Source organism: Leptinotarsa decemlineata, unplaced genomic scaffold (genome assembly GCF_025532065.1).
Source record: "Leptinotarsa decemlineata unplaced genomic scaffold, Ldec_3_MD MMD2_tig00026294_RagTag_RagTag, whole genome shotgun sequence".
Taxonomy (NCBI): domain Eukaryota; kingdom Metazoa; phylum Arthropoda; class Insecta; order Coleoptera; family Chrysomelidae; genus Leptinotarsa; species Leptinotarsa decemlineata.
In genome coordinates, this window is record NW_027412674.1 from 3,125,795 (window position 1) to 3,151,156 (window position 25,362).

At 35.9% G+C, this 25,362-nt stretch overlaps 1 protein-coding gene across 2 annotated transcripts in view; it reads right to left on the bottom strand.

Moving 5' to 3' along the window:
• Nucleotides 1-25,362, bottom strand: part of RhoGAP19D (Rho GTPase activating protein at 19D) — a 521,267-nt gene that overhangs the window by 452,514 nt on the left and 43,391 nt on the right. For both annotated transcript variants that reach the window (XM_074180175.1, XM_074180173.1), the window contains exon 2: nt 13,826-13,882. In XM_074180175.1, the coding sequence (XP_074036276.1) occupies nt 13,826-13,876 (51 nt within the window). In that variant the 5' untranslated portion in view covers nt 13,877-13,882. The remainder of the gene's footprint in view (nt 1-13,825; nt 13,883-25,362) is intronic.

Genomic DNA, 25,362 nt, shown 5'->3' on the forward strand with positions numbered 1-25,362 from the left:
GAAAGAAAGTGTTTTAATAATATGGGCTTGGTCTTGGCCAATATCTCGAGATATATCTATATATGTCTATATGAACATCGGATTGCCGCAACTTGAAAGAAATAATGCATATGACATTTCCGATTAACGTGATTGATATTAAAGTAACTCAATGAACATATTCTATTACGAGGGGGCAGTATAAGGTGTATTCCAGTTGAAACGAGTCGCCCTGAAGGATTCATTTGATATTGCGACTGCAAAAAAATCGTGAAAAACTTCTTCAAATATCAGGGGCCATTTCTATGTAGAAATCAACCCCTTGTCAGTCACCCCTACAACAATTTTCACGATGAGGATTTTAAATGGAAATAATACTGGAGTGACACATTATTTGGAAGGTCTTTCAGGTCCATATCCAATCTTGTAACATTTTTGACAGAACAACGGTAAGCAAAGTCAGAAAAAGTAAAATGCTACCTAACTCCAAATTAGATCAATCTGAGCACTTCTGAATGATTCTCATGAAAAGAACAGAAATAACAACTCACAATGAAAATTTCTAATGAGTACACAATGATTGGTTCTAAATTTTATCGGTCGATTACTGCTCAAGTTGCTGATGTCAAAATTATTCTGGAATAATAACTGTCGGTATTGTTTTTTTATTAGAATTTTTTTTTGGCTTGTTTGAACTAGAGTTATCATTTTGTTTATCATTTTTTGTTTTATGAAAAATAGTTTATATACTTTAAGAACGGATTGCGATACTACTACTAGTAATATGACTAATAACACCTAATATTCGTCAGAATGTAAGGGTGGAAAGAGAAGGTCGTTTCTACTTTCGTATGCAAGTTGACGAAAATTTTATATGGCAAACTTTTCTGTTTAGTTTCACTTTCTAGTTCAAAAATGAATACAAACTTGGAACGTTATTTTATTTTCCCTGACAATGGTTACCGTTGTAAAATAAAAAATGTACTAGAGTCGAATACAGATTTGAAAGACCCTTCAAATAAAGTGACATTCGATCATATGAGTTGTTTGTTATGTGGAGGGAGTGGCTGATAAGCGGCTAATTTTTGCGAAAAAATGCCATTAACACAAAAAGCTTCTCTTTCACGCGACTCTCGACGTACTCAATGTGTCACTATTCACACACATCGAAAAAGTCTACGGATATTTTTTAAAATGACAATAATTTTTTTTAGATCGCTTTAGGGAAAATAGTTGACGGGTGATTATTAAACGAATGTAACTTACAACAAAATTTATTAAATGGTCAAAAATACTGAGTGCGCATATACGCAAAACTAAAAAAAATATGGCTCTTCTTTGGCACCCCGAAAAAAAAATCATAATACAAAAAAATTGGAATCAGTACAAAGTATGGCCTCCACGCTGGTTTATTACGGCCCTACATCTATCGTGCATCGACAAAATGAGATTGTCAATGTCTTGTTGAGGTACATTTGCCCATTCAGCGATTAAAAGCTCTCTCAATTGAAACGTTGTGTGAATGTTCCCCATATGCGGAGTAATTCTTCGTTGAAGCATGTCCCACACATGCTCGATGGGATTCAGGTCAGGTGATTGTGCTGGCCATGGCAATACATCACCTCCTTCGTTGGTGAGCCAGTCAGTCACTAGAAGCGCGACATGTGGACGAGCATTATCGTGCATTAGGTGGAAGTTTTCACCAACAGCACCAGCAAACGGTCGGACGATAGGTAGAAGAATGATGTCGAGGTACTGTCGAGCTGTGAGGGAGCGATTTGGAAAAACGAGATCGGTTCTGCCGCCGATCATGATTCCGCCCCATAGCATTACTGTACCACCTCTGTATGTGTTCATTATTTCCAGGTCGTCTCCACAGTCTTACTCGACGAGAATCTGGATGAAATCCAAATCTGGATTCGTCTGTAAACAAAACTGTGGCCCAATCATTTGCATCCCAGTTTTGATGTTCTTGACAACACTCTAATCTTCTACCGCGATTGCCTCTCGACAAAGGTGGACTTCTAAGTGGCCTTCTGTTGTGGAGATCTGCTTCATGCAGTCGATTTCTGACAGTATCACGACCAATGGTTACCTGATGCGTCTGCTGCAACACGTTAACCAACTCAGGTGCTGTGATTGTCGGTTGTCTTCTTGCGGTTAAGACCAAAAATCGGTCTTGAACGGCAGTTGTAGCGCGTCCTCGCCCTGGATGTTGTTCGGCTGGACTGCCAGTTTCACGGAAACGCCGCCACAATCGACTGATAACACTTTGGGAGACCCCCAAACGAAGAGCTACATCATTTTGTCGCATGCCACCTTGAAGAAGCCCTACAGCTCTATTCATCTCAGCCAATGGTAAGTGATGGCGTTCCATGTTAAAGCACAATATTTCCAATTTAATTGCTGAGCAAGAACTGCATAGAATGTACAAACTCGACACTTTCAGATTATTCATTTTAGCCAAAAACCTACAGTTTGTAAAAAACTTGATAAAAGATTAGTTACCGTTTTTGCAGGCTTTGTTCAACCCATAGAAATCTACAAGGTGGTCGAGTGTACCAATTTAATCAAAATTAAACGACCTCATGCATTTATTTTTATGATATTGAGTATGTTATAAAAATATCCCTAGACTTTTCCGATGTGTGTATATGAAATACAGCGATTGGCTTGTTTAAACATCACAGGAGCCATGAGAAAAACACCAAACGCGACAATAGAATCAATTACTGGTCTGACCCCTCTGAACCTGTACGTTAAGGAGGTTGCGTTAATGGCCATGTTACGATTGGGTCAATTGAGGCTGAGCCTATGGCGAGAAGCGATTACTGCGCAAACTCTGCCAAACCCAGGTTTGTGTTTAATAAACCCTACAAAACTCAGTCAGATGCTACAAATGCAATATGCATATAGACAGACGGTTCAAAAACCAAAGAAGGCTCAGGATGTGGAGTGCACTCCATATCACTAAGCCGAAGGATTGAGTAGGGAATAGGAAAAATACTACCGTGGTTCAAACAGAACTGGCTGGTATCTCAATCGCCACAAAAAAAATAAACAGGAAAGGAATTTCCGACAAAAACAACAATATGCAGTGATAGAGTGCCACTAAGATTTACCCGAAGCCTCGGTAGATAACCTTATCCTGAGGTGGGTTAAAGGACACGACAGGAGTAAAAATGATCGCAATGCCGACTCTTTAGCCAAGGAAGCGGCTGGACTACGAATTTTAGGACCCAGTGACACCTACGGCCTGATTACTTCGACAGTTGTGGAACGAGCCAAACGTCACACCCATGCTCAATCCCTAAAAAGATGGGATGGAATCAAAGGATGCAATCTTGCCAGGATCATCCTGTGCGACCCTGGGAAGCTGGCGCCGAAGAAATATCTGGCGATGACCTGGGAAAATCTACGCATAACACTAGGATTTCTGACTGGCCACTGTCAACTAAGGAAACACCTCGATAATATGAGGCTAGTGGACACCCTTCTAAGCAGGATGTGTGAACAAGAAGATGAGCCTGTCAAGCATGTCCTATGCGAGTGTCCAGAGTTATCGTCAATAACAGTGTGTGTTCGGCGAGTCTTGGCCTACACCTGCCGATATGAAGGAGATGTCTCCCAGTGACCTGTCCATCTTCCTGGAAAGGACAGGATGGACGATGATCTAGGAGGACAACTCCTCGAAAGGATCTACAATGTACATGTGGCTTCAGTGCTGTGGATCTACACTCACCCTCCCTACTCCACAGATACAGCACTTATTTTTATATCAACATTATTATTATAGTTTTATTGTGCTTGTGAAATCAGCAATACTATTTACATATTTTTTCTGATGTTTATAAACACCGTGTACCCTCTCGTTGTGTGTTAAAGTATTGTGGCTTGATATAAACATAAGGTTGTCAAGTTAAGAATGTATATCTATCAGCAGAGTAAATTCCACATAAAAAACATTCACTTATGTTCAAGACTGACATTGAATATATTTACGGTTTTTAATATAATTAATTTTTTTAGGTAAACTACATTTTCTCAATAATTTCATGTTGAAAATTTAACATGGTTATTACAGATATTGCCTTAAAATATGGTAGAAGCTAACATATTTCTGATACAATATACAATGATTTATTCTCCGTTATATTTATGCGTTGCTAGGGAAAGAACCAGTTAAATTTCGTGACTTTTATAGTTACAAAAAGGATAGATGTAAAAATTGTAACCGTCAAAATTACGAAACTTTCAGCTTGACGAGTTTCTATCCAAAAGGGTTTTCGAAAATAATCTCGTTATTCAATATTCGATACGCATTGTTCACCTATACAGTGGACACTTGTCCACTTACATCAGCTTGTACTCTAACTCAACTTAAAAAAAAAACAGAAACCGTTCCGTTTAGAGCGAATATGACCTACTCATGTATTAATAGATCATTGTTCCGTAATAATAATTCTGACTGAGCAACGACCGTAAACTGTTTCGACCGAACAAGAGATGATTTAATTACAGGCAATGGGTAATGAAATTTATGTATATCAATTATGCGACGTCACTGTTCGATATCGAAGGGTTACGTTTCCGAATCGTTTTGACCTTGATTCGAACAGCCGTGAATGTATTGATGATTCACAATGATAGATTATTCACTCATAGTGATTTAAATAGGTAATTATACAAAATATGCAATAATGATGAGAGTGAAATCGTGTATGTGTACAGATTGACTAGGTAAACGTAAGTGAAAACTAGTCATTGAAGAAATAATATACGATTCTTAAGGAACTTTGCATCATCTAGAAGAATGAAATGATCAGGAAAAAACTCCAGTAATATTCATTACTACACCAAAGGTTCCAAATAGTGCATCATAACAAGTTAACATTATTGGACATTGAATCACCAACACGCATAAGTAGAGTGAGGACCGAAGAAAATATTGCGGCTGTATCCGCCAGTGTTCGTGATGACCGTGAAATGTCGATTCGCCCCGTTCGCAGCAATTGGGCCTCTGTTACTCCACTACGTGGAAAATTTTGCGAAAGAATTTGGGTGCAAAACCTTGTAAGATACAGGAGGTGCAAGAATTGAAGCCACACGACCTCCCACAACGTCTAACATTTGGTGAATGGGCGCTGGCAAAGTTGGAGAAAGATCCACATTTTTATCGAAAAATTGTGTTCAGCGACGAGGCTCATTTCTGATTGAATGGATACGTTAATAAGCAAAATTGCCGCATCTGGAGTGAAGACCAGCCACAGGCATTATAGAAGAGCTACCGATGCATCCCGAAAAAGTCACTGTTTGGTGTGGATTATGGGTCGGTGGCATTATCGGGCCGTACTTCTTCAAAGACGACAATGGCCGGAACGTTACTGCGAATGGCCAGCGCTACCGTGTGACAATTGACGACTTTTTGTTGCCCAAAATAGGAGAATTAGACATGCCTGACATGTGGTTTCAACAAGACGGTGCCACATGCCACACGGCACGCGAAAGAATGGTCTAATTAAGAGCCGCCTTCGGTAAACAGTTTATCTCACGTTTGGGGCCCCTCAATTGGTCGCCTAGATCGTGTGATTTAACGCCTTTGGATTATTTTTTGTGGGGTCATGTTATGGCTCATGTCTACAGGGATAAACCAGCAATGACTGACGCTCTGAAAGCCAATATTGACATACGTGAAATACCGGTCGATATGTTAGAGAGAGTGTGCCAAAATTGGAACTTGCGCATCTGAAGCGGAGTCGCGGACAACATTTGCATGAAATCATCTTCAAACATCAAATTATATTGATCGTTTTATCGATTCCAATATGTATTAGAGAAGTTGCTCTGAGGAAGTCCAGATTTGATTAAAAGGGCCATACATTGTAACGAGTTATAGGTATATGGTTATGACATATATCGAAACCAAAGTTCGATCGTCCCAATAGAAGAGCCAAGGATAGCAAAGACAAAAAAAGCACGCGCCGCTTGCGAGAAGCAATACGAAGAAAACGTTCAGTATTGTGGAAAAACAACTTATTGGAGGGGACAAACTAGAAATTTTTTGAACTGACCTCGTAAATTCAAACACTTTACTATTTATTCCTTTTAGTGTCGGTTACACATTACTCTCGAGCCGAAAATGTTTGAGCACATAATCTCACAATGATGTATCATTGAGTATTGATGACTGAATCAAAATATAATAATAATAATAATGGTCTTCATTAGCTGAAATAGAATATAACAACCAAGAGGCGAAGTTCAAAACTGCAGTGGAGAAGACTACAGATTTGAATTGAAGGGGTTATATTTTTAAGAGTGATTAATTTTTGGGGAAGAACGTTTTTGGCTTTCTACTACTCCATCTTGATGCAAAAAAAGGATGAAGGAGTCTTCCAAATAAAGGAAGGAAGTAATCAATTTGAAAATAAGTAACTCTATACATGGATATGTAGATCATGCAAAGAAGTAAATTTCAGACACAAACTGAAAGAAAGTCCTCCTGAAACAGATTTGTTCTACTACTTAACCTCCACAGCCAGCGAGAACCGGCAACAAAAATATAACAAATTGAAAAAGAAATACATTATAAACCTGATATCGATCAGCATTCGAATAATAATAAAAAAGAAATATACATATGTATAAATTGTTGAGTAGTGAAGTTTGCAGGGAGAGCACATGTCATTTTTCAAACAATTCCATATTTTTACAAAAATAGAGTTAATTCACAACAACGTACACAACGTTATGCATAAAAGGAATACGTCGGTGACATGTTTCCAAGTTTTTCTAACATGTGCCGTTTTTGCATATTCCTATTCAATTACCTACTGCAGACCTTCAGTATCGCTGAATTATTAGTGCAGAAGTGTAGAGTATAAAAATAGTATACGGTAATGGGGAATATTCCTCAATTTGGGTTATTACAGCAAATGCAAGTTTGAACAAAATAAAGTTGAGTTTTGTTCATGAGTTTTTCAAATTCACTTCGAAAAGTATTCAAATTGATGTTTCAAATGTTGGGTTTAAATTTTTAAAGGGATTTGTTTCTAATTCACATATTGGCAACAGCGCCTATATCAAGTTGAAATAATTTATACGTACTTAGATATTCTACTTTAAAAAAGGAAAATTATCTTTATAAATCAACAATTAAGGCAAAATATAAATTATAGTTCAATACCACCTCCACAAGTCAGATAAACAACAGTTGTTTTGTTATTTATTTATATAGAGGAAGATAGGTTAGGTGCACAACATGTTATATGTCACAGAATGTCTCGGAACTCGGAACATAAGTAAACAGAACAGCACGCCTCTGAAATGTGCCTGCCATCTTTGATTGTCTCATACATGTAACAGATTCATTGTCCTTTATGTCCAACCGATGTTGCTAAATGGTGAAATAGAAACGAATCCCTTTAAATGTTGAATGCATTATTTCATTCCTCTTTTTTAAGTATTTAAATACATTTTTGAAGAAAAAGGTTGAAATGATAAGTTCAAATAGGTTTTTTTAAAGCTCTTTCATGAAAACTACTTGATTTTCGTCAGGAGGAACATTCCCATTGTAAATACACATCAAACTGACAGCTGCAATTTTCACAGTTTTTTTTCCATGTCATAGGCATCAACTACGTTGGTCATTAGCCTCGTGTTCTGGGTAGGCGATGTTAATAACTCTCCGAGCCACCTAGAGAGCATCATGACTATTCGCAGTCCGTCAGCCATGTAACGCTGCAGAATCATCCCAACTTCAACTAGATAAATTCTACCACTACGACTGCGCCAATTCACAGCTATTTTCACAGTTACAAAGCTAAATATAAGGTTCTTCCAAAATTTTTATCCGTTTTTATGAGTCTACTAGAAACTGTGATATCTCAGTAAATACTTATTCAATTTGACCGAAACATGCGTTATTTGAATCAGTGCACGTTTGCCAACGTACACTGCATACAAATTATGTGCTCGGGATTCGATGAAGTCGACGAAGGCCGTTTTAGCCTGGTCCTGATTGGCAAAGGTTCTACCGATGATAAAGTCATCGAAGTCTTTGAAAAAATGGTAGCCGATTGGTGAGAGGTCTGGGGAGTATGGTGGCTGAGGCAGAACTTCGACGCTCAATTCGTTTAATTTTCGGACGGTGATTTGTAAAATGTGCGGACGGAAGTTATAGTGGAGCAGGATCGGATCTTCTCTGTTGACCAATTCCGGATGCAGCCGACGCAATTTTCGATTCCTACTTTTATGTCGATTTCCTGTGATTGGTTGGACCGGTCTCAGAAAGTTACAGTTAATCACAGCAGCCGCTGACCATCATACAGTAACCTAACCCAACCTAACCATAGTACTTTTTTATGGGTTTCATTTCGCCTTTGGGAAGTTCCTGAGTGGCACTTCGTACAAAAAAAGATACTGTGTTGGCGAAACTTGCGTGATATTTTTTAAATAAAGTTAGTGGAGATGAAATCGTAAGGTGTAGTTCATGAAATTACTATGAATCTTCATCAAGAGTTAAGATCTGCGAATAAACTCCACTTTGATATGAGTAAATGTCTACTCATTAACTGGATAAATTTCAACCAGTGTGAAGGTAGCCATGTGTTTTCATCCATGTGTTTGGTGAAAGAGAGGCGAGCGCGCTTTTCCGCCATAGATCGTTTCACCGCAATTATTCACATGGCTAGCCATGGAAATTTTTACATTGATAGACTCATTGCTGGAAACGAACTGACGTGATTGGAAATGATTCAAATGATGATGAAAATCATTTTTTTATGAAATGAACCGCATTTTATTGAAATTGTACAAACAACTGATGATAATAGAAGCAGAAAAATAATTCCAAAAGGAAATTCGTTGCTAGGAATATTTTTTCTGTCAATTAATTGAATACACCCCCGACTACCCTTAATTCAATTTTCATTAGAAAAAATCATAACTCCTTGCAGAAACACATTGCTGGGAATATTTCTTCATGAAACCATCGAATTTGGCATGCTTATTAACCCCAGATGGGTCAATGATTTTGTGTCACGAAAATACACCCCCTTCTACCCTTAATTCAATTTTAATTAAAAAAATCATAACTCCTTGCAGAAACACATTGCTGGATATATTTCTTCATGAAACCATCGAATTTAGCATGCTTATTAACCCCAGAGGGGTCACTGATTTTGTCTCACGAAAATACACCCCCTTCTACCCTTAATTCAATTTTCATTAGAAAAAATCATAACTCCTTGCAGAAACACATTGCTGGGAATATTTCTTCATGAAACCATCGAATTTGGCATGCTTATTAACCCCAGATGGGTCAATGATTTTGTCTCGCGAAAGAACACCCCCGACTACCCTTAATTCAATTTTCATTAGAAAAAATCATAACTCCTTGCAGAAACACATTGCTGGGAATATTTTTTCATGAAACCATCGAATTTGGCATGCTTATTAACCCCAGATGGGTCAATGATTTTGTCTCACGAAAGAACACCCCCGACTACCCTTAATTCAATTTTCATTAGAAAAAATCATAACTCCTTGCAGAAACACATTGCTGGGAATATTTCTTCATGAAACCATCGAATTTGGCATGCTTATTAACCCCAGATGGGTCAATGATTTTGTCTCACGAAAATACACCCCCTTCTACCCTTAATTCAATTTTCATTAGAAAAAATCATAACTCCTCGCAGAAACACATTGCTGGGAATATTTTTTCATGAAACCATCGAATTTGGCATGCTTAATAACCCCAGAAGGGTCGCTAATTTAGTCTCGCGAAAATACACCCCCTTCTACCCTCAATTCAATTTTCATTAAAAAAAATCATAACTCCTTGCAGAAACACATTGCTGGGAATATTTCTTCATGAAACCATCGAATTTGGCATGCTTATTAACCCCAGATGGGTCAATGATTTTGTCTCACGAAAATACACCCCCTTCTACCCTTAATTCAATTTTAATTAAAAAAAATCATAACTCCTTGCAGAAACACATTGCTGGGAATATTTTTCCATGAAACCATCGAATCTGGCATGCTTATTAACCCCAGAGGGGTCACTGATTTTGTCTCACGAAAATACACCCCCTTCTATAGAAGCGTCAATACTAAATCTATTGGTTGAAATAAACACACCTCCTTACGCTGGCTAATCAGAATCAACTGTAATCGACTGGCGGAATTCGCACCACAGAGTCGGAGTGGTCAGTTGTTTTAACGCCTGAGGTGGTGTGTATATATACGGTATTTTAATGTTAAACATTTTCAAAATGTCAAGTGATGATACGTCTAAAGAAGCTGCTAACTTTTGCTCAACTCAACCTGAAAACACATGAAAAAACTGCAGCTTCAAAAATAAAATTTTGGTCATTCCTTAGTGCGACTCTGTTTTGAAGCACTCCTTTTGTTGGATGGACAGAGTATAGGTGGTTATGAATGAACTTTCAATGTGTTTTCGCGAAGAGTTATAATTTTTTTTAATGAAAATCGAATTGAGGGTAGAAGGGGGTGTATTTTCGTGAGACAAAATCAGCAACCCTTCTGGGGTTAATAAGCATGCCAATTTCGATGGTTTCATGAAAAAAAAATTCCCAGCAATGTGTTTCTGCAAGGAGTTATGATTTTTTAAATTAAAATTGAATTAAGGGTAGAAGGGGGTGTATTTTCGTGAGACAAAATCATTGACCCATCTGGGGTTAATAAGCATGCCAAATTCGATGGTTTCATGAAAAAATATTCCCAGCAATGTGTTTCTGCAAGGAGTTATAATTTTTTCTAATGAAAATTGAATTAAGGGTAGAAGGGGGTGTATTTTCGTGAAACAAAATCAGCGACCCTTCTGGGGTTAATAAGCATGCCAAATTCGATGGTTTCATGAAAAAATATTCCCAGCAATGTGTTTCTGCAAGGAGTTATGATTTTTTCTAATGAAAATTGAATTAAGGGTAGAAGGGGGTGTATTTTCGTGAGACAAAATCAGCGACTCTTCTGGGGTTAATAAGCATGCCAAATTCGATGGTTTCATAAAAAAATATTCCCAGCAATGTACTTCTGCAAGGAGTTATGATTTTTTTAATTAAAATTGAATTAAGGGTAGAAGGGGGTGTATTTTCGTGAGACAAAATCATTGACCCATCTGGGGTTAATAAGCATGCCAAATTCGATGGTTTCATGAAAAAATATTCCCAGTAATGTGTTTCTGCAAGGAGTTATGATTTTTTCTAATGAAAATTGAAGTAAGGGTAGAAGAGGGTGTATTTTCGCGAGACTAAATCAGCGACCCTTCTGGGGTTAATAAGCATGCCAAATTCGATGGTTTCATGAAAAAATATTCCCAGCAATGTGTTTCTGCAAGGAGTTATAATTTTTTCTAATGAAAATTGAATTAAGGGTAGAAGGGGGTGTATTTTCGAGAGACAAAATCAGTGACCCTTCTGAGGTTAATAAGCATGCCAAATTCGATGGTTTCATGAAAAAAAATTCCCAGCAATGTGTTTCTGCTAGGAGTTATGATTTTTTCTAATGAAAATTGAATTAAGGGTAGTCGGGGGTGTATTCAATTAATTGACAGAAAAAATATTCCTAGCAACGAATTTCCTTTTGGAATTATTTTTCTGCTTCTATTATTATCAGTTGTTTGTACAATTTCAATAAAATGCGGTTCATTTCATAAAAAAAAAAGATTTTCATCATCATTTGAATCATTTCCAATCACGTCAGTTCGTTTCCAGCAATGAGTCTATCAATGTAAAAATTTCCATGGCTAGCCATGTGAATAATTGCGGTGAAACGACCTATGGCGGAATAGCGCGCTCGCCTCTCTTTCACCAAACACATGGATGAAAACACATGGCTACCTTCACACTGGTTAAATTTCAAATGTATTTGGTTAATTACTGTCTATGTTATTGATACCAAATATTCCGAATAAAAGTAAAAACTGTTTTGATGAAGTTAGTTAGACGATCCTGTATTTCAATAACATTTATGAGAAAATTTTCGAGTAATTGTTATTTCAATTTCAGTTGGTTACAATTTTATGTGCAGAGTGAGCCAAATTGAACACTTTTAAAGAGAAACTCCTGTTTTCAAACTGGATAGATGAAAACTGATGACAAACTCAATGATGAAGAGCACATATCGATATTTATCATCGTTGTGCTTTTCGAAAAGTTGCTGTAACTTTTTCCCCGTCAAAAATTTCTTGTCGCTGAGGAAATATTTCCAAAACAATTTTATACGTTGAATTCAATGGTGTAAAAAACAAATTTTTTCAAATGAGATATCAATATTGATGGAAAACTATATTTTTAACGAGACACACTGTAATTCCTGCATATTTTAATAGAGCTTAAAAGTACCTTTCCAAAAATGTAGCATACTTGATGTTTTGCTAGAGTGATCTCTGAAATACAGAGCTTTTATGTTTTTTCATGTAGACTTCGAAGAGCACACTCTGATCAAGTAGGCTTTGGCCGATCCGCCAAATCTTTACACGTAGCTGTCAAATTTTGATTTAAGCAGTAAAGACGCTCTTCAATTAGTAGTTTTTGTTCAATTTCAAAACACATTCGCAATGAAGTATGAGAATTATGAAAAATGGAATATGATAGTTTGTTTTATACACACCGAGGAAAATGCTGGAGCAGCAAACAATATGAAACACTAGATTTTCGCAAAACTGCGACACAACCTAATTGATTGTGGTTAATTTGAAAAAAAAGGCCAAAATTAAATGAATCAAATAGGGATAAGAATTGAAGGAAATGGTCGTTTTAGGAGCTGTTGAAAATAATCCCAAAATGTCAATGCGAATTTTGAGGATTGGAGGATTTTAAAAAAACACAAATTCAAGCCATACAGGATCAGAAGAGTTTATCAACTCAGACCAGGAGATTTTGAACGCCGAATAACTTTTTGCCAATGGTTCCTGGTAAGTTGTAACCAAGTGCGTGGTTTTTCGTTGAATTGTATTTGGACAGACGAAACGTATGTGAGAAGTGCTGACATTCTGAACCGGCATAACAAAATCCTCATTCTATTGTGGAGCATAGAAGCCGAAGAAGATTTAGATTTAGTGTGTGAACAGGTGTATTCAGGGGTAGAATTATCGGCCCGTTAATTCATAATGACACTCTCACATCTCCGAAGTATTTACAAATGTTGAGGCAACATAGTAAACCCTTTGTCGATGAATTGCCAGTAATGGAGCTGAGAAAAATATATATTTTCAACAAGACGCCTCACAATACTGCAATTGTCACCAATTTTTGGCTGCAAATTTTGGTAAAAATTGGATAACCAACCAAGGACCCAACCGTTGGCCGGCTATTTCACCGGACCTAACGCCTATGGAATTCTACCTCTGGTTGAAAAATCTTATTTTTTAATTGCCGGCAAATTCTACTTTTTTGATAACCTGGAGGTATCAAAAATGCCCGTTCGGACACATCTCTCACTGTTTTTTTAATTTTTTCATTTCTATAACAGTGCTTCTCTACTACTTCTACTTCAACGTTTCATATTCTAGGATTGTATTATTTTGAAAGCTAATTTGGGTATCCATTTTTACTAAATTTTTCATTTTCTGTCGCTACCTTCAAATCGAATATATAGCTGCTCAACAACATGCCTATGAAAATTAACCGCAATCATTTCGGGAAAGTAAAATTCTACCACTATTTTTTAAGACCGTTCTGTATATGTTCACGACCTCCATTAGTTACGTGTCCGTGGGTGGTAACAAAATTACAACAGTTCATCAACGTCAATTGTTTTCAGGTGTTTATGTAAAATAGAATAGAAACGAAAAACAAATTACATAAGCTATACTTGCCTTAGGTCTATAAGCATTCGGAATATTTGGTGGTCCGCCATTATCATCCATTGGTGCCTGCAAAAAAAAAAACAAAAATAATGAATTCCTTAGATCTTAGATAAAAAGCAGCATATCAATCGTAACTTCAATTTTTTTTATAACAACAAAGTTATTCTTCAATATTTGTAAACATCCGATGTAAACTGTATGAACAACAAACAAACATCAATTTTCAAAATTGATAATGGCTGATAAAGTTGAGAGTGTCTTGGGTAAATTAGTGTTTCGTTTCGACGACGGATAAGCTTTCGAGTTATGGAATACTACGTCAAATTTCACATGATTATTTGTTTGTTATGTATTGAAAGATTTCAGTATGATAATATAATGAAAAGAGTTTAGAATGTATGATAACTTGTTCGGCTAATGGTTGGAGAATTTTTATGAGGTGTTTGATGAGAGCTAGTGTTGGAAATCCATTGGTTCTGACGTTTTTGAGATTAGCGCACACAAACACATAAACTAACACATAAAATTGGCAATAACAGCTAACACTAGTTTCTATCAAGTATCTTCCATTTATGGATAGCTATATTAGTTACAGGAAAGTGACGTTTCGAACCGATGTTCAAGATATTAACATCAGGTTCAAAGGCTCTTTAACACCTCCCATTTTCACAACCTAGTTATTCGAACGCTCTTTCATTTACCAGATAGCTAAAGTATTCAATTTTATTCCTGAACTGTCAAAAATAAAATCAAATTGAAATTATATCTTTTTCAAAAGCAATAACATGATGAACTTTTCACTATTCCGCTTTTCTATCTCCTTTTATCTTCTTCTATTATTTTTTCCCTCTTTGAGTGATTCATGACCAATAATGGTTTGCTTGGATTTGTATCATCGCCAGTCACTGATCTCAATTTATGTATTCATATACTTATATTATTGCTATGCTAGTACCCATGCAGAGCCTCTTTTTAGGTTAAGTGGTTTAGCAGTGATTTGCATAGCTGCTAAAATTAAACTTCGCCTTTTACTATAACTTCATATATGTAGTTACAACTTAATATTATGATTTTTTGTGCTTGTAGTAATAAAAAGGTTTTTTTCACCGTAGTGTGCGCTGTTCAGACCCTATCCCCCGAAGCCCCGATATATTCGGGAGGGCGCCAGCATTATCAACCAATGACCAATCATCATTGGGTCAAGAATTCCAAGAATGGCAGCATTCTGCATCTGTACGGCTAAGATTTCTGCCTTATTGCGGCAAGCCGGTATGATTTTAAGGTTCGAGAGCAGAGAGGACATCATTCCACCAAGGACTCCAATAATAAGAACAACCATCTTGACAGAGTGGTCTGGATAGAGTCTGCAGAGTTCAAAGAGAAAATCTCGATATTAACACTTATCATCCCCAAACAATGGAGGATGCCATTTGTGATGGCACTACTGATTTTTCAACTTCAAGCAAGCAATACTGTTACGTTTTTCCCCGTGGGTTGACCAATAATTGACTACACTGATTAATCAAACTCAAATTTATTTCACTTTAAATACAACAAACACTTCAACTAAAACTTCAACTATTATTTGAATGCCAATCGCCTTACTAGATCACTTGTCGTACCGCACTGTAACGTCCGCTTGACTGTGTCGGTATGCCCGCCGCAAGCGTTTAAATATATTAATCGAACACCGTAGAAATTTCGCCAAAGTTCTGTCGAAGTTGGTAGCATTATTCTCGCTGTTTCTCGAGTGGGGGGGAATCATCGTACATTCCCGCATTCTTAGCTACGCGATGTTTGGTTTATGGTTACCAGTGGCGGCCGGCGTTACTTTCTTTCGGGCATGATCTACAACAATACTTTTCGTATCACAATCTAATACGATGGGGGACTATTTATATTTCGTGAACTGGCAACACTAATGTCAATAGGTAAAATGTGTGGCAACACCATTATGAAGTTTGACATTTTTTAGTACAAACGTACTCATAAAAATTTCAAGAGGTTTTCGTTCGATCATTCTTCACAACTTTCGACGTGGCTTATCTCAACAACACAGTTCAACAACCATCAAAAACCATAGTATATTGCTGGTATAGTGAATTCAATCTTGGTCGTAGTTCGGTGGCCGACGAATTCCGTGAAGGCCGTCCAAAATCGGTTGTTGTACCACAAAACATCGATGCAGTGATTGAAGTGATAATGCAAGATCGTCATGTGACATATTGTGAGATAGAGGCATCATTGCATATTGTTCTCGTTGGATACCATATAATTTATCGATCGCTCAAAAACGTCTCCCGTCGAATGGTGTATATATGAACGGTGTTCCAAGACGAGCTAAATCCAACAAAAGTTTTTCACGGAAGAAGCACAGCGAAGCATATGGTCGCCTGTTTCTTTGGCCGAATGGGTCATATGACCACTGTTCCGCTTGAGAAAAGTAGTTTGGTCAATTCTGAGTGGTACACGACCATTTGTTTGCCGGAAATCTTGGGAGAAATTTGTAAAACTAATGGCCGAAAACGAATCATTCTCCATCATGACAGTGCGAGGCTCTCATACATCTCGTCAATTGAGCAGTCTAAGCATCGAATTGATGACTCATCCTCCGTCCTGATTTGGCACCCATTCACTTCTTCATGTTTCCGAATATCAAAGATAAACTGCGTGATCAACGATTTACGAGCACCAAAGAAGCAGTTGAAGCGTTCAAAAACTATGTTTTGGAGGTGTCTCAAGAGAAATGACTAAACTGCTTTGACAAATAGTTTGAACGAATTCGAAAGTGAATTGATCATCAAGGGGAATATTTCGAAAAACAATAAAGCCATTTTCATCAACAAATGTTTGTTATTGTTTGCTATTTCCGAAATATAAATAATACCCCTCGTATGTTGTCCCTACGCAAAGAAATAGTGTTAATTGACGCATCAAATCAGGCAGGACATATTAACTATCCCAGTTGAAATCAACGAGTATTGCGTCAATGTTAACGGCCCTACCTGTATAATTGAATTACCATAAACGTGATATAGTTAAATTACCGATCATTAGTTGAAGAAAGATAGAAATTTATTTCAATAAGGTCAACAACATGTTTGTGTCGATGACAGACATTTGGGAACGCATTTTGAAAGATCTCCATAGCTTATTTACGAAAAATTTGTTATGTGTAAGTGACCGAAAAATGTTTATGCGTGAAAAAATCATATAAGAATGACAGGAATCAATAGTAATACCTGATACCTACATTGGTATAATCATAATTTGTACGTGGTGACACTAAAAACAGTACAGAAAATACGATTTCCGGTTGTTTGTTAAATGAGGATTACTACTATGAGACAGAATAAAAATCCAGGGTAGTAGGCCGCCGATATCTGCCGCAGTAGCAGACGAAACGTTTAGTAATTAAGGTTCCATTTAACCACGCCCTACCAGCTTGGATTTTATTCTCTTTAATCGTGACTCCGGCTGTTAAAGCCTATGCTCTTATGAACAATACTAAGTACTTGCCGTTTCAAATTTTTCATTTAAAATAGAGTTTAACGTTAACGAGCAAATCCTCAGATGAATGAATGCAAGAGACTTTTTCAAGCTGAAGGAAGGCGAAAGACTTCTCAGTACGATGAATATTCTGTATCGAAATTAAGATCTGGAACTGGTACCCTTCTATTGCTTCAGTGATATGTATCTTTGATAATGATCAATTTCATCAAAATTGTACGAGGGGTGTTCAGAAAATAAGATGAACGTTCATATCTCGTGGACTACATATCTTCGATTAGGGACTTTTTTATGTTGGCATACACTCTGGAAAATATGTTCCCAGTTCCAGTTTAGCATGTTTTGCGTGTTCGGCGATTTTATGCTATGGAATAAAATGTATCAAAGCATTTGGAATTGAGTGCTCAAAAACACTTGAAATGTTGACAGTGGCATACGGTGGTTGTACTCTGAGTAAGAAAAATGTACAAGTGGTACAAGCTTTTCACAATAGGTCAAGATGTGAATGACGACGCTCGCTCTCAACGCCCCAGCACATCAACAACCCATGAAAATGTTGATGTAGTAAGAAAATTGTTATGGAGAATTATCGGATCACTATTAGAGAAGTTGTTGAGGATGTCGGCATATCGGTTGACTCATGCCATGCAATTTTTTAGCGTGTGGTAGCGTCCGTTCCAAAAGTGCTGGAAGTTTGATTAAAAAAAACCGTCGCATGAGCATCGCTCAGGAGTTGTTGAATGATGTCAACGGCGATCCAGATTTGCTTGAAAGGGTCAGTACTAAAAAAAGCACGCCAAGTTCGATCTAATGTCAAGATTTTGCACATTGCATTCTTCGATTAACGTGGCGTAGTGCATCAGGAGTTCTGGCCACATGGTTGTCTGGTCAATGATGAGTATTATCTTGAAGCTATGCGCCGCTTGCGTCCAGTTTTGTGGAAAAACAATTAATGGCTTTGCATCATGATAATGCACCTGCTCACTCGTAATTTTTTGACCAAACACAGTACCGTTATCATGCCTCAGCCATCGTATTCACTAGATTTGACCCCCTTCGACCTTATCTTGTTCCCAAATTAGAATAAGAGACCCATGAAAGAACGGCGTTTTGAGACGATTGGGGAGATAAAAACCGAATCGCTGAGAGAGTCCAAGGATGAGTGCATACCAGAGCTGCTTCAAGAAAAAACGCTGGCACAAGTGTATTGTATCTAAGGGGACTACTTTGAAGGGGACAAAATGGAAATTGATGAATGAATAAATATTATTTGAGAAAAATTAAAATTCAATTAGTTTTTTTACCTGGCGTCTTATATTGTACAAAATATGTTACATCTAAGTTCCATTAGAACTTTGAGGAGAAGTAGTGCGGCTTTCGACAAGTGTTTCGTATCAAAGTCTTATACAGGGTGTTTCAAATTCGATACTCACCATTGGGATCTCGGAAACTAAATTGGGCCAAAGTTGCGCATTTACCTGACTGGCAATATGCCGTTGAGAAAGTTCTGAAATTTCGAGTATATCCGGAGAAAGCTGATTAACGGAAAAACAGATTTTAAACAGATTTAAACAGATATCCAGAAAAAACAGAAATTTCGAAAAATGCTTTTTATTTTTTCCGGCTTCATTTTTTCAAGGATTCGAAAATAAATTGCACTTTCACGTTGCCACTTCTTCCTTGTTACATAATGGTGTTTTCAGATTTGCTATCCGACGTTTCGTCTTCCTACCACCATCATCAACTTTATTTTTTATTATGGGCGCTAAATTGGATTCTTTATGTTTTGAATAGATTTTACCTTTTCAATGATGTATCATATTGTATTGTACAAGTCATTGAATTTTTGGCGAAAAATGGCTTTCACGAATGAAGAAAAAAGAGATATGATAAAAATTTGTTACAAATACGATAGAAACAGTGTTAGGACATCGGAAATGTATTTAAACTTGTATCCCGAAAGACGACAACCACATCGAACTGTGTTCAAGATATTGGATCAAAATTTCACCGAGTTTGGTTCATTTGAAAAGCCGATGAACAAATACGGAGTTGTGGAATTGGCCGCGTTGGTAGTGCGCCCGACTCACGATCGGAAGGCCGTGGGTTCGATTTCCGTCTCGACCAGATATTTTTCTCGAGAGAATATATCTGGTTGAAGCTGGGAAGATTATGCAACCGTGTTAGGAATCACACGTTGAAAGGTAAGATCTCGTTAGTCCTTAGCTTGCACAAGTTTCTCAACTTCTAAGAGTTATCGTTCGTATGGGGGCTACAGCTGATTAACGTAAAAACAGATTTTAAACAGATTTTTGAACAGAATGAACCAGGAAACTAAAGAGAATTTGATAAATGAGGTATGTATAATTTCAAGTTTTTGAAATTGTTCAGCAATATCAAAAGTATCAAATGAAACGTATTTTCGGCAGTTCAGGAATAGGCAGCATTTGTACCGTTTCCTACACAATGGAGACCTTAAGCCAGATGCAATGCAACAAAGGGACAGATAGCATAATTTATACAAATTATACAAGAACTTGATCACAGAAACAATTTATAGAATACCCAAATTTGTCCAGAAGATGAAAACATACATTCACCTGGGACATGTACAAGATAGTAAAGATAATGACATTGTTGAAATGGGGTGAAAAAAATGGGAAGAACGTAATAAGCCACAAACATTTCATTTGTAATTGATTATCCTGGAAATGAAGTTCAGGACAGATATTCTGTAAGAAAGTCAAAAATCTGGCTATTCTAATTATTACTTCATGTGAGTTAAGTTCACCTTATTTTTATCTGTAACCAGAAAAGCAATTATCTAAAGAAACTCTCGACCTTGCCGTTAACAAAAAAAAAGTAAAAAATAATTTGACCACAATAAAAAAAATTCAAACACTAGAATTAAATCGGTTGTTGATCATCATGACAGTAATTTGAAGAATCACACTTTTCAAGTAACATACTTCACATATTTAATTATGTTCTTCAGTACTATTACTGACTTAACTTTTTAATTCTCCGAAGTATATTTGCTAAAAGGTTGAGATTTCCGATAAACTACTTAGAGTATACAGGGTGGGGCACCGAAAACTAAACAGATCGAATATCTTCAAAAAACATGTATTCTGAAAAAAATGCAAAAACACATCGATTTTTAATCCAAGCGGGACATCTTCCTATAATCATCTCAACTGTCATACCTCTTCCTCCACCCCTCGGTGACTATCACCCAAACAATTTGAATAGGGAAAGTAGTAAGTGTGACACATCGTTAAAAAGGTAATTTCATAAGGAATTCAGCCATACTGTTCCGTATCCCAAATTATGATACTTATGACATAAATTCGGTGACAATGCATTATGGAGTTTTTCTAGGGGAAAAACCAAGATAGCAGCTTCACAATGGCGGACAAGATTTGCAATTATGGTCCATAATTCAACCGGACTTGAAAATCGGACTAAAAATCGATGCGTTTTTGCATTTTTTTCAGAACACATGTTTTTTGAAGATATTCGATCTGTTTCGTTTTCGGTGCCCCACCCTGTATTAGTACCAAATGAAACTGAAATTATATTACCAAGGTTGGCAAACAAAATAACGGATTAGAAGTCGTCAGAAGTTTTTTGTTTCCATGAAGCACCTGAAGCACAATACAGTCACGCAACTTTTGAATTAAAGTAAATCATTAAAATTTAATTGATACCTTCACTCTGAATTAGTAAACCAAAACAGAGTTTGAAGCATTTTATATGGAATCTGGTGCATAAGAAATTAGTATTTTAGACTGTGATTTTCCTCTTTCTCAGTATATTTACCTTTTCGTTAAATTTTATTCCAGCTCATTCATATTTAAGGCTTTCAATATTCACACTGAGTTCCTACTAGATCACAGATGATCCCAGTATTATAATAGTTTCCTCTATGCATAAATGCGTAAACTAACTTATTTTAATAGATTTTTGTTGACACTATTAATCTTGGGAGCAGTGTCAAGAATTGGGTATTTTACCTTGATTGGATTTTCTTGGATTGAAGAAGTTATTCTATGAAAAAACTGTAACAGGGTCCTGCGACCAAGTATTAAAACTTTCCTACAGAGAAACGTTTTTGTGAAGATTCCGAAGTTGTATACAGAGTAAGTAGTGTATTCCATAAATTTAACTAATACTTTCCAATATCAATCCTTCTTATAGCCCGAATTTAGAATAGTTTTGTCGATTACTTGGTACAATAAACAAATACAAAAATACTCGCAAATCTGGAAATCTGGCTGTCCCATTCCTTACGTTCTGCGCTTAATATACTTTGTTGCAACTGATCAAATTATTTGTTATATGAGAATTTCTATCGTATGGATATAGAATTTTGATGTTTTTATATAATTTTGATGCTTTTTAATCATTTGTTTAATAATCAATAATAATAATCAATTAATTGATGGATGTAGTGGTAGGAAATTATAATGAAGAAAAGAGAAATTAAACTTTCTATGTTTTTTACCACTTTTATTTGTAACTAACGTAACTACAGTTTCGTCCTATAAGGACATTTTCAAACTTATACAATATATACGGACATTTTCAAACTTATACAAAATATAAGTTATATATACGGACATTTTCAAACTTAAACAATATATATTTTCAATATATTTTCAAACTTATACAATATATAAGTTTGAAAATGTCCTTATAGGACGAAACTGCAGTAACGTTAGTTACAAATAAGAGTGGTATAAAACATAGAAAGTTTCATTTCTCTCAATTATAAAAAATTAATTTTTTTGAGCATTTTTTCAAATTATTTTCTTATAAATACAAGTATTCTACTTAAAAAACATACACTTATTTATTTGCATGCTATTTCCTGAGCTTTTCAATCAATTGAGTTCAATGAATTAAAATGAAATTAAAAAAATATTGTTTTTGTCAGGTTAAGCGAATTCCTCTAGATAATCGTCAGATTATGAGAAAGTACGTCTAAAACATAAAGATGAACCATATATATCTTAATCTGACGCGCTTGGGTATTTCAAAATGGCGATTTTTTTTTCACATTATAATAATGGCCGCGAGTTTGCGTCAGATCGAAATCTGACGATTTCGATCTGACGTATTTAAAAATATATAGCCGCTTCCCCTACCAATGAAAAGGTATATAGTATATAACATTTTTTTCTTCTTATCATCTAAGCTTTGCAACCTAATATGTCTCAATGACGCTCGAGTAAATCCCCATTTTGCATCGTGGGCTCCCCTGCTATAATAAATAATGAAGATAAATAAAAAATGTATTCAGTAAGCGTATTTGGAACATCGCCTTCTGATGTTAATTTTTATTTGTATTCAAATTGAAATCTTTTGAGACAAGTTTATTTTCAGTTTTCACCAATTTTTTATGATTTTTGACTTTCACGTTCAATTTTATTTATGGTACCTCTTTCTTTTACAAGTTTTAGTCCAAAATCAACCTAACAGTGTTTTCGTGAAATTATAAGGTGCTCATAATGTCCATGAGTAGAATCAATTCCTTTTATTTTGTCAGGCAGAATGTATTTAACAAATTTATAAGGTCTTTTTTCCTTTCCTTTTGAATGTCTTGTAGTTACGCTACGCCAGTGGATGAAACAAAAATACAAAATAGTTCAGAGGCACAAAAATAACACTGGCCTCGAGAAATATCGTGATTCAGCCATAAGAACAATTAAATATCGATTATATTTATTATGTAGATTATCATTGTACCAATCCATTATAAACAATGAATATAGACAGGTAGTGTTACCATATATTTATATCTTTTGTTTAATGAACCTAAATTCACACGAATTACATGACTAGATGGTAATCGCAATAAATATCGTGAGGTAGGTATATTTCAAGGGATTTTGAAATATGTATGTGTGGCCATGAATTCAGAGAAGCGTTATAAGTATAGGTATATTTAAAACTGGTCATTATTGTGATGTTTTTTTAGCCTTCCCGATTTTTCCGTAGCAAACGAAAATTTCCGAATTTATAGATTGAAATTGGCACAGTGCATACTGAAATTCATAGTATAGATATGATTCTTCTACAGCACAAAATGTATTTTTTACTTCATCTCTTCCTTTCTCTTATGAATTTATGTGAAAAACTTGAATTAATTTCCGTACGCATACAGACATATTGAGACTAATTATCAGAAGATTGAGTCTCGCATTCGCTGGCGATTGTTGGCGTTTAATAGCATAGTAGATTGTTCTTCCCACATCTCATTTTTCATTCTGCGAATAAGCATCACTCAATTAACCGCGTTGTCAGGAGTTTTGTCATCTTGTTTTCTGCTTGGAGTTAGATATGGAATTTGGTATTTTAATGCAAAATAAACAGGTAGATTTTTTTCATAAACTACACCTACGATTTGATCTCCATAAACTTTGTGGAGATCAAATCGTGAAGTGAAGTTTTTGAAATTACTACGGATCTTCATCAAGTAACGGCCGAATCAATCAGAAAAATTAACAGGTAGGGTGATAGACACATTCTTCAATATTTCTATATATTTTTATTCGGGAGATAATTCGCTTTCCAAATATTTTTATTTCCAATGGTCTGTGAGAAGTATTTATACAAAATTACTGAAATTGATGTCAGAAAGAATGATTACTAGTTGACTTAACGAAAGTAAAAATATTTCTGGAAAGTTATTCAAAATCGCAACTAACTTACAAAATATAATTGTAAAAAAATACAATTCGCACTACTGACTATAACGTCTCTATTATTCAAAAGTAAAAGAGTATATATCTTTTAGAAAAAATAGCTATTGGTGATATATTTTTCTGGATTTCTACTTCTCCATCTTTATGAGGCAATACCTCGAAACCGATCTATTAGGAGGGGAGCTCACGATGCAAAATGGGGATTTACTCAAACATCATAGAGACATATTAGGTTGTAAAGCTTAGATGATAAGAAGAAAAAAATGTTATATAATATATAGCTTCTCATCGGTGGGGGAAGCGACTATAGATTTTTAAATATGTAAAAAAATACTGTTGCAGGGACATACTCGAGCGCGTCAGATATTGATAGCATCAATGTCCTACGTATTTTCAATAATGTTCGTATATTAATCTGATCGTTTGCATGATGTGGGTGGTTGTACGTAAGGGTTAAAAGTGAAAAAAAAAATAATCGAGCGCGTCAGATTTTATAAGGGGGTGTTGAGTGCACCAAAAAAAGCTAGCTCTCATTCAATAATCTGACGATTTCGATCTGCGCGTCAGATTAAGATATATATGGTTCATCTTCATGTTCTAGACGTGCTGTCTCATAATCTGACGATTATCTAGAGGGATTTGCCTAATCTGACAAAAAAATTATTTTAAAAAATATTTTTGAATCATTGAACTTGATTGATTGAAAAGCTCAGGAAATAGCATGCAAATAAATAAGTGTATGTTTTTTAAATAGAATACTTGTATTTATAAGAAAATAATTTTAAAAATATGCTCAAAAAAATTAAATTTTTTGTAATCAATTGACTAATTATTCATCATCTTCATCACGAACGAGTGCCTGTGATCACCTGTGATGGCTTCATGGCAACAGAATTCAGAGTGGGGACGGAGTGAGAGAGTAATAGATAGAGAAAAAGTGAAAGGGGAATAGAAACGCGGAGAGGGAAATATAGGTATCACACAGCTGCACGCATTAAACCTTATCAACTAATTTTTGTTATTTCGGGTTACGGAAATCGTCAGATCATATATTTCTCGTTATCCTTGAATTATTTCCTTCAAAATGAAAAAAAAATTGCTACGCCCGAGAACGTCGAAATGACGTTATTTTTTTACAACTTAGCTGCCCTTTCCTTTCTTTACGTCACTCTCAAATCGTCAGATTACTGGAATATACACTATTCAGCATGTAATTAACTCACTTTACCTTAATCTGACGCGCTCGCAAGTTTTTTTACTAATCTGATCCTTTATCCTTCACTGGCGGCCTTATATATGAAGCTCATATTTGGTGGAGGTACTTAA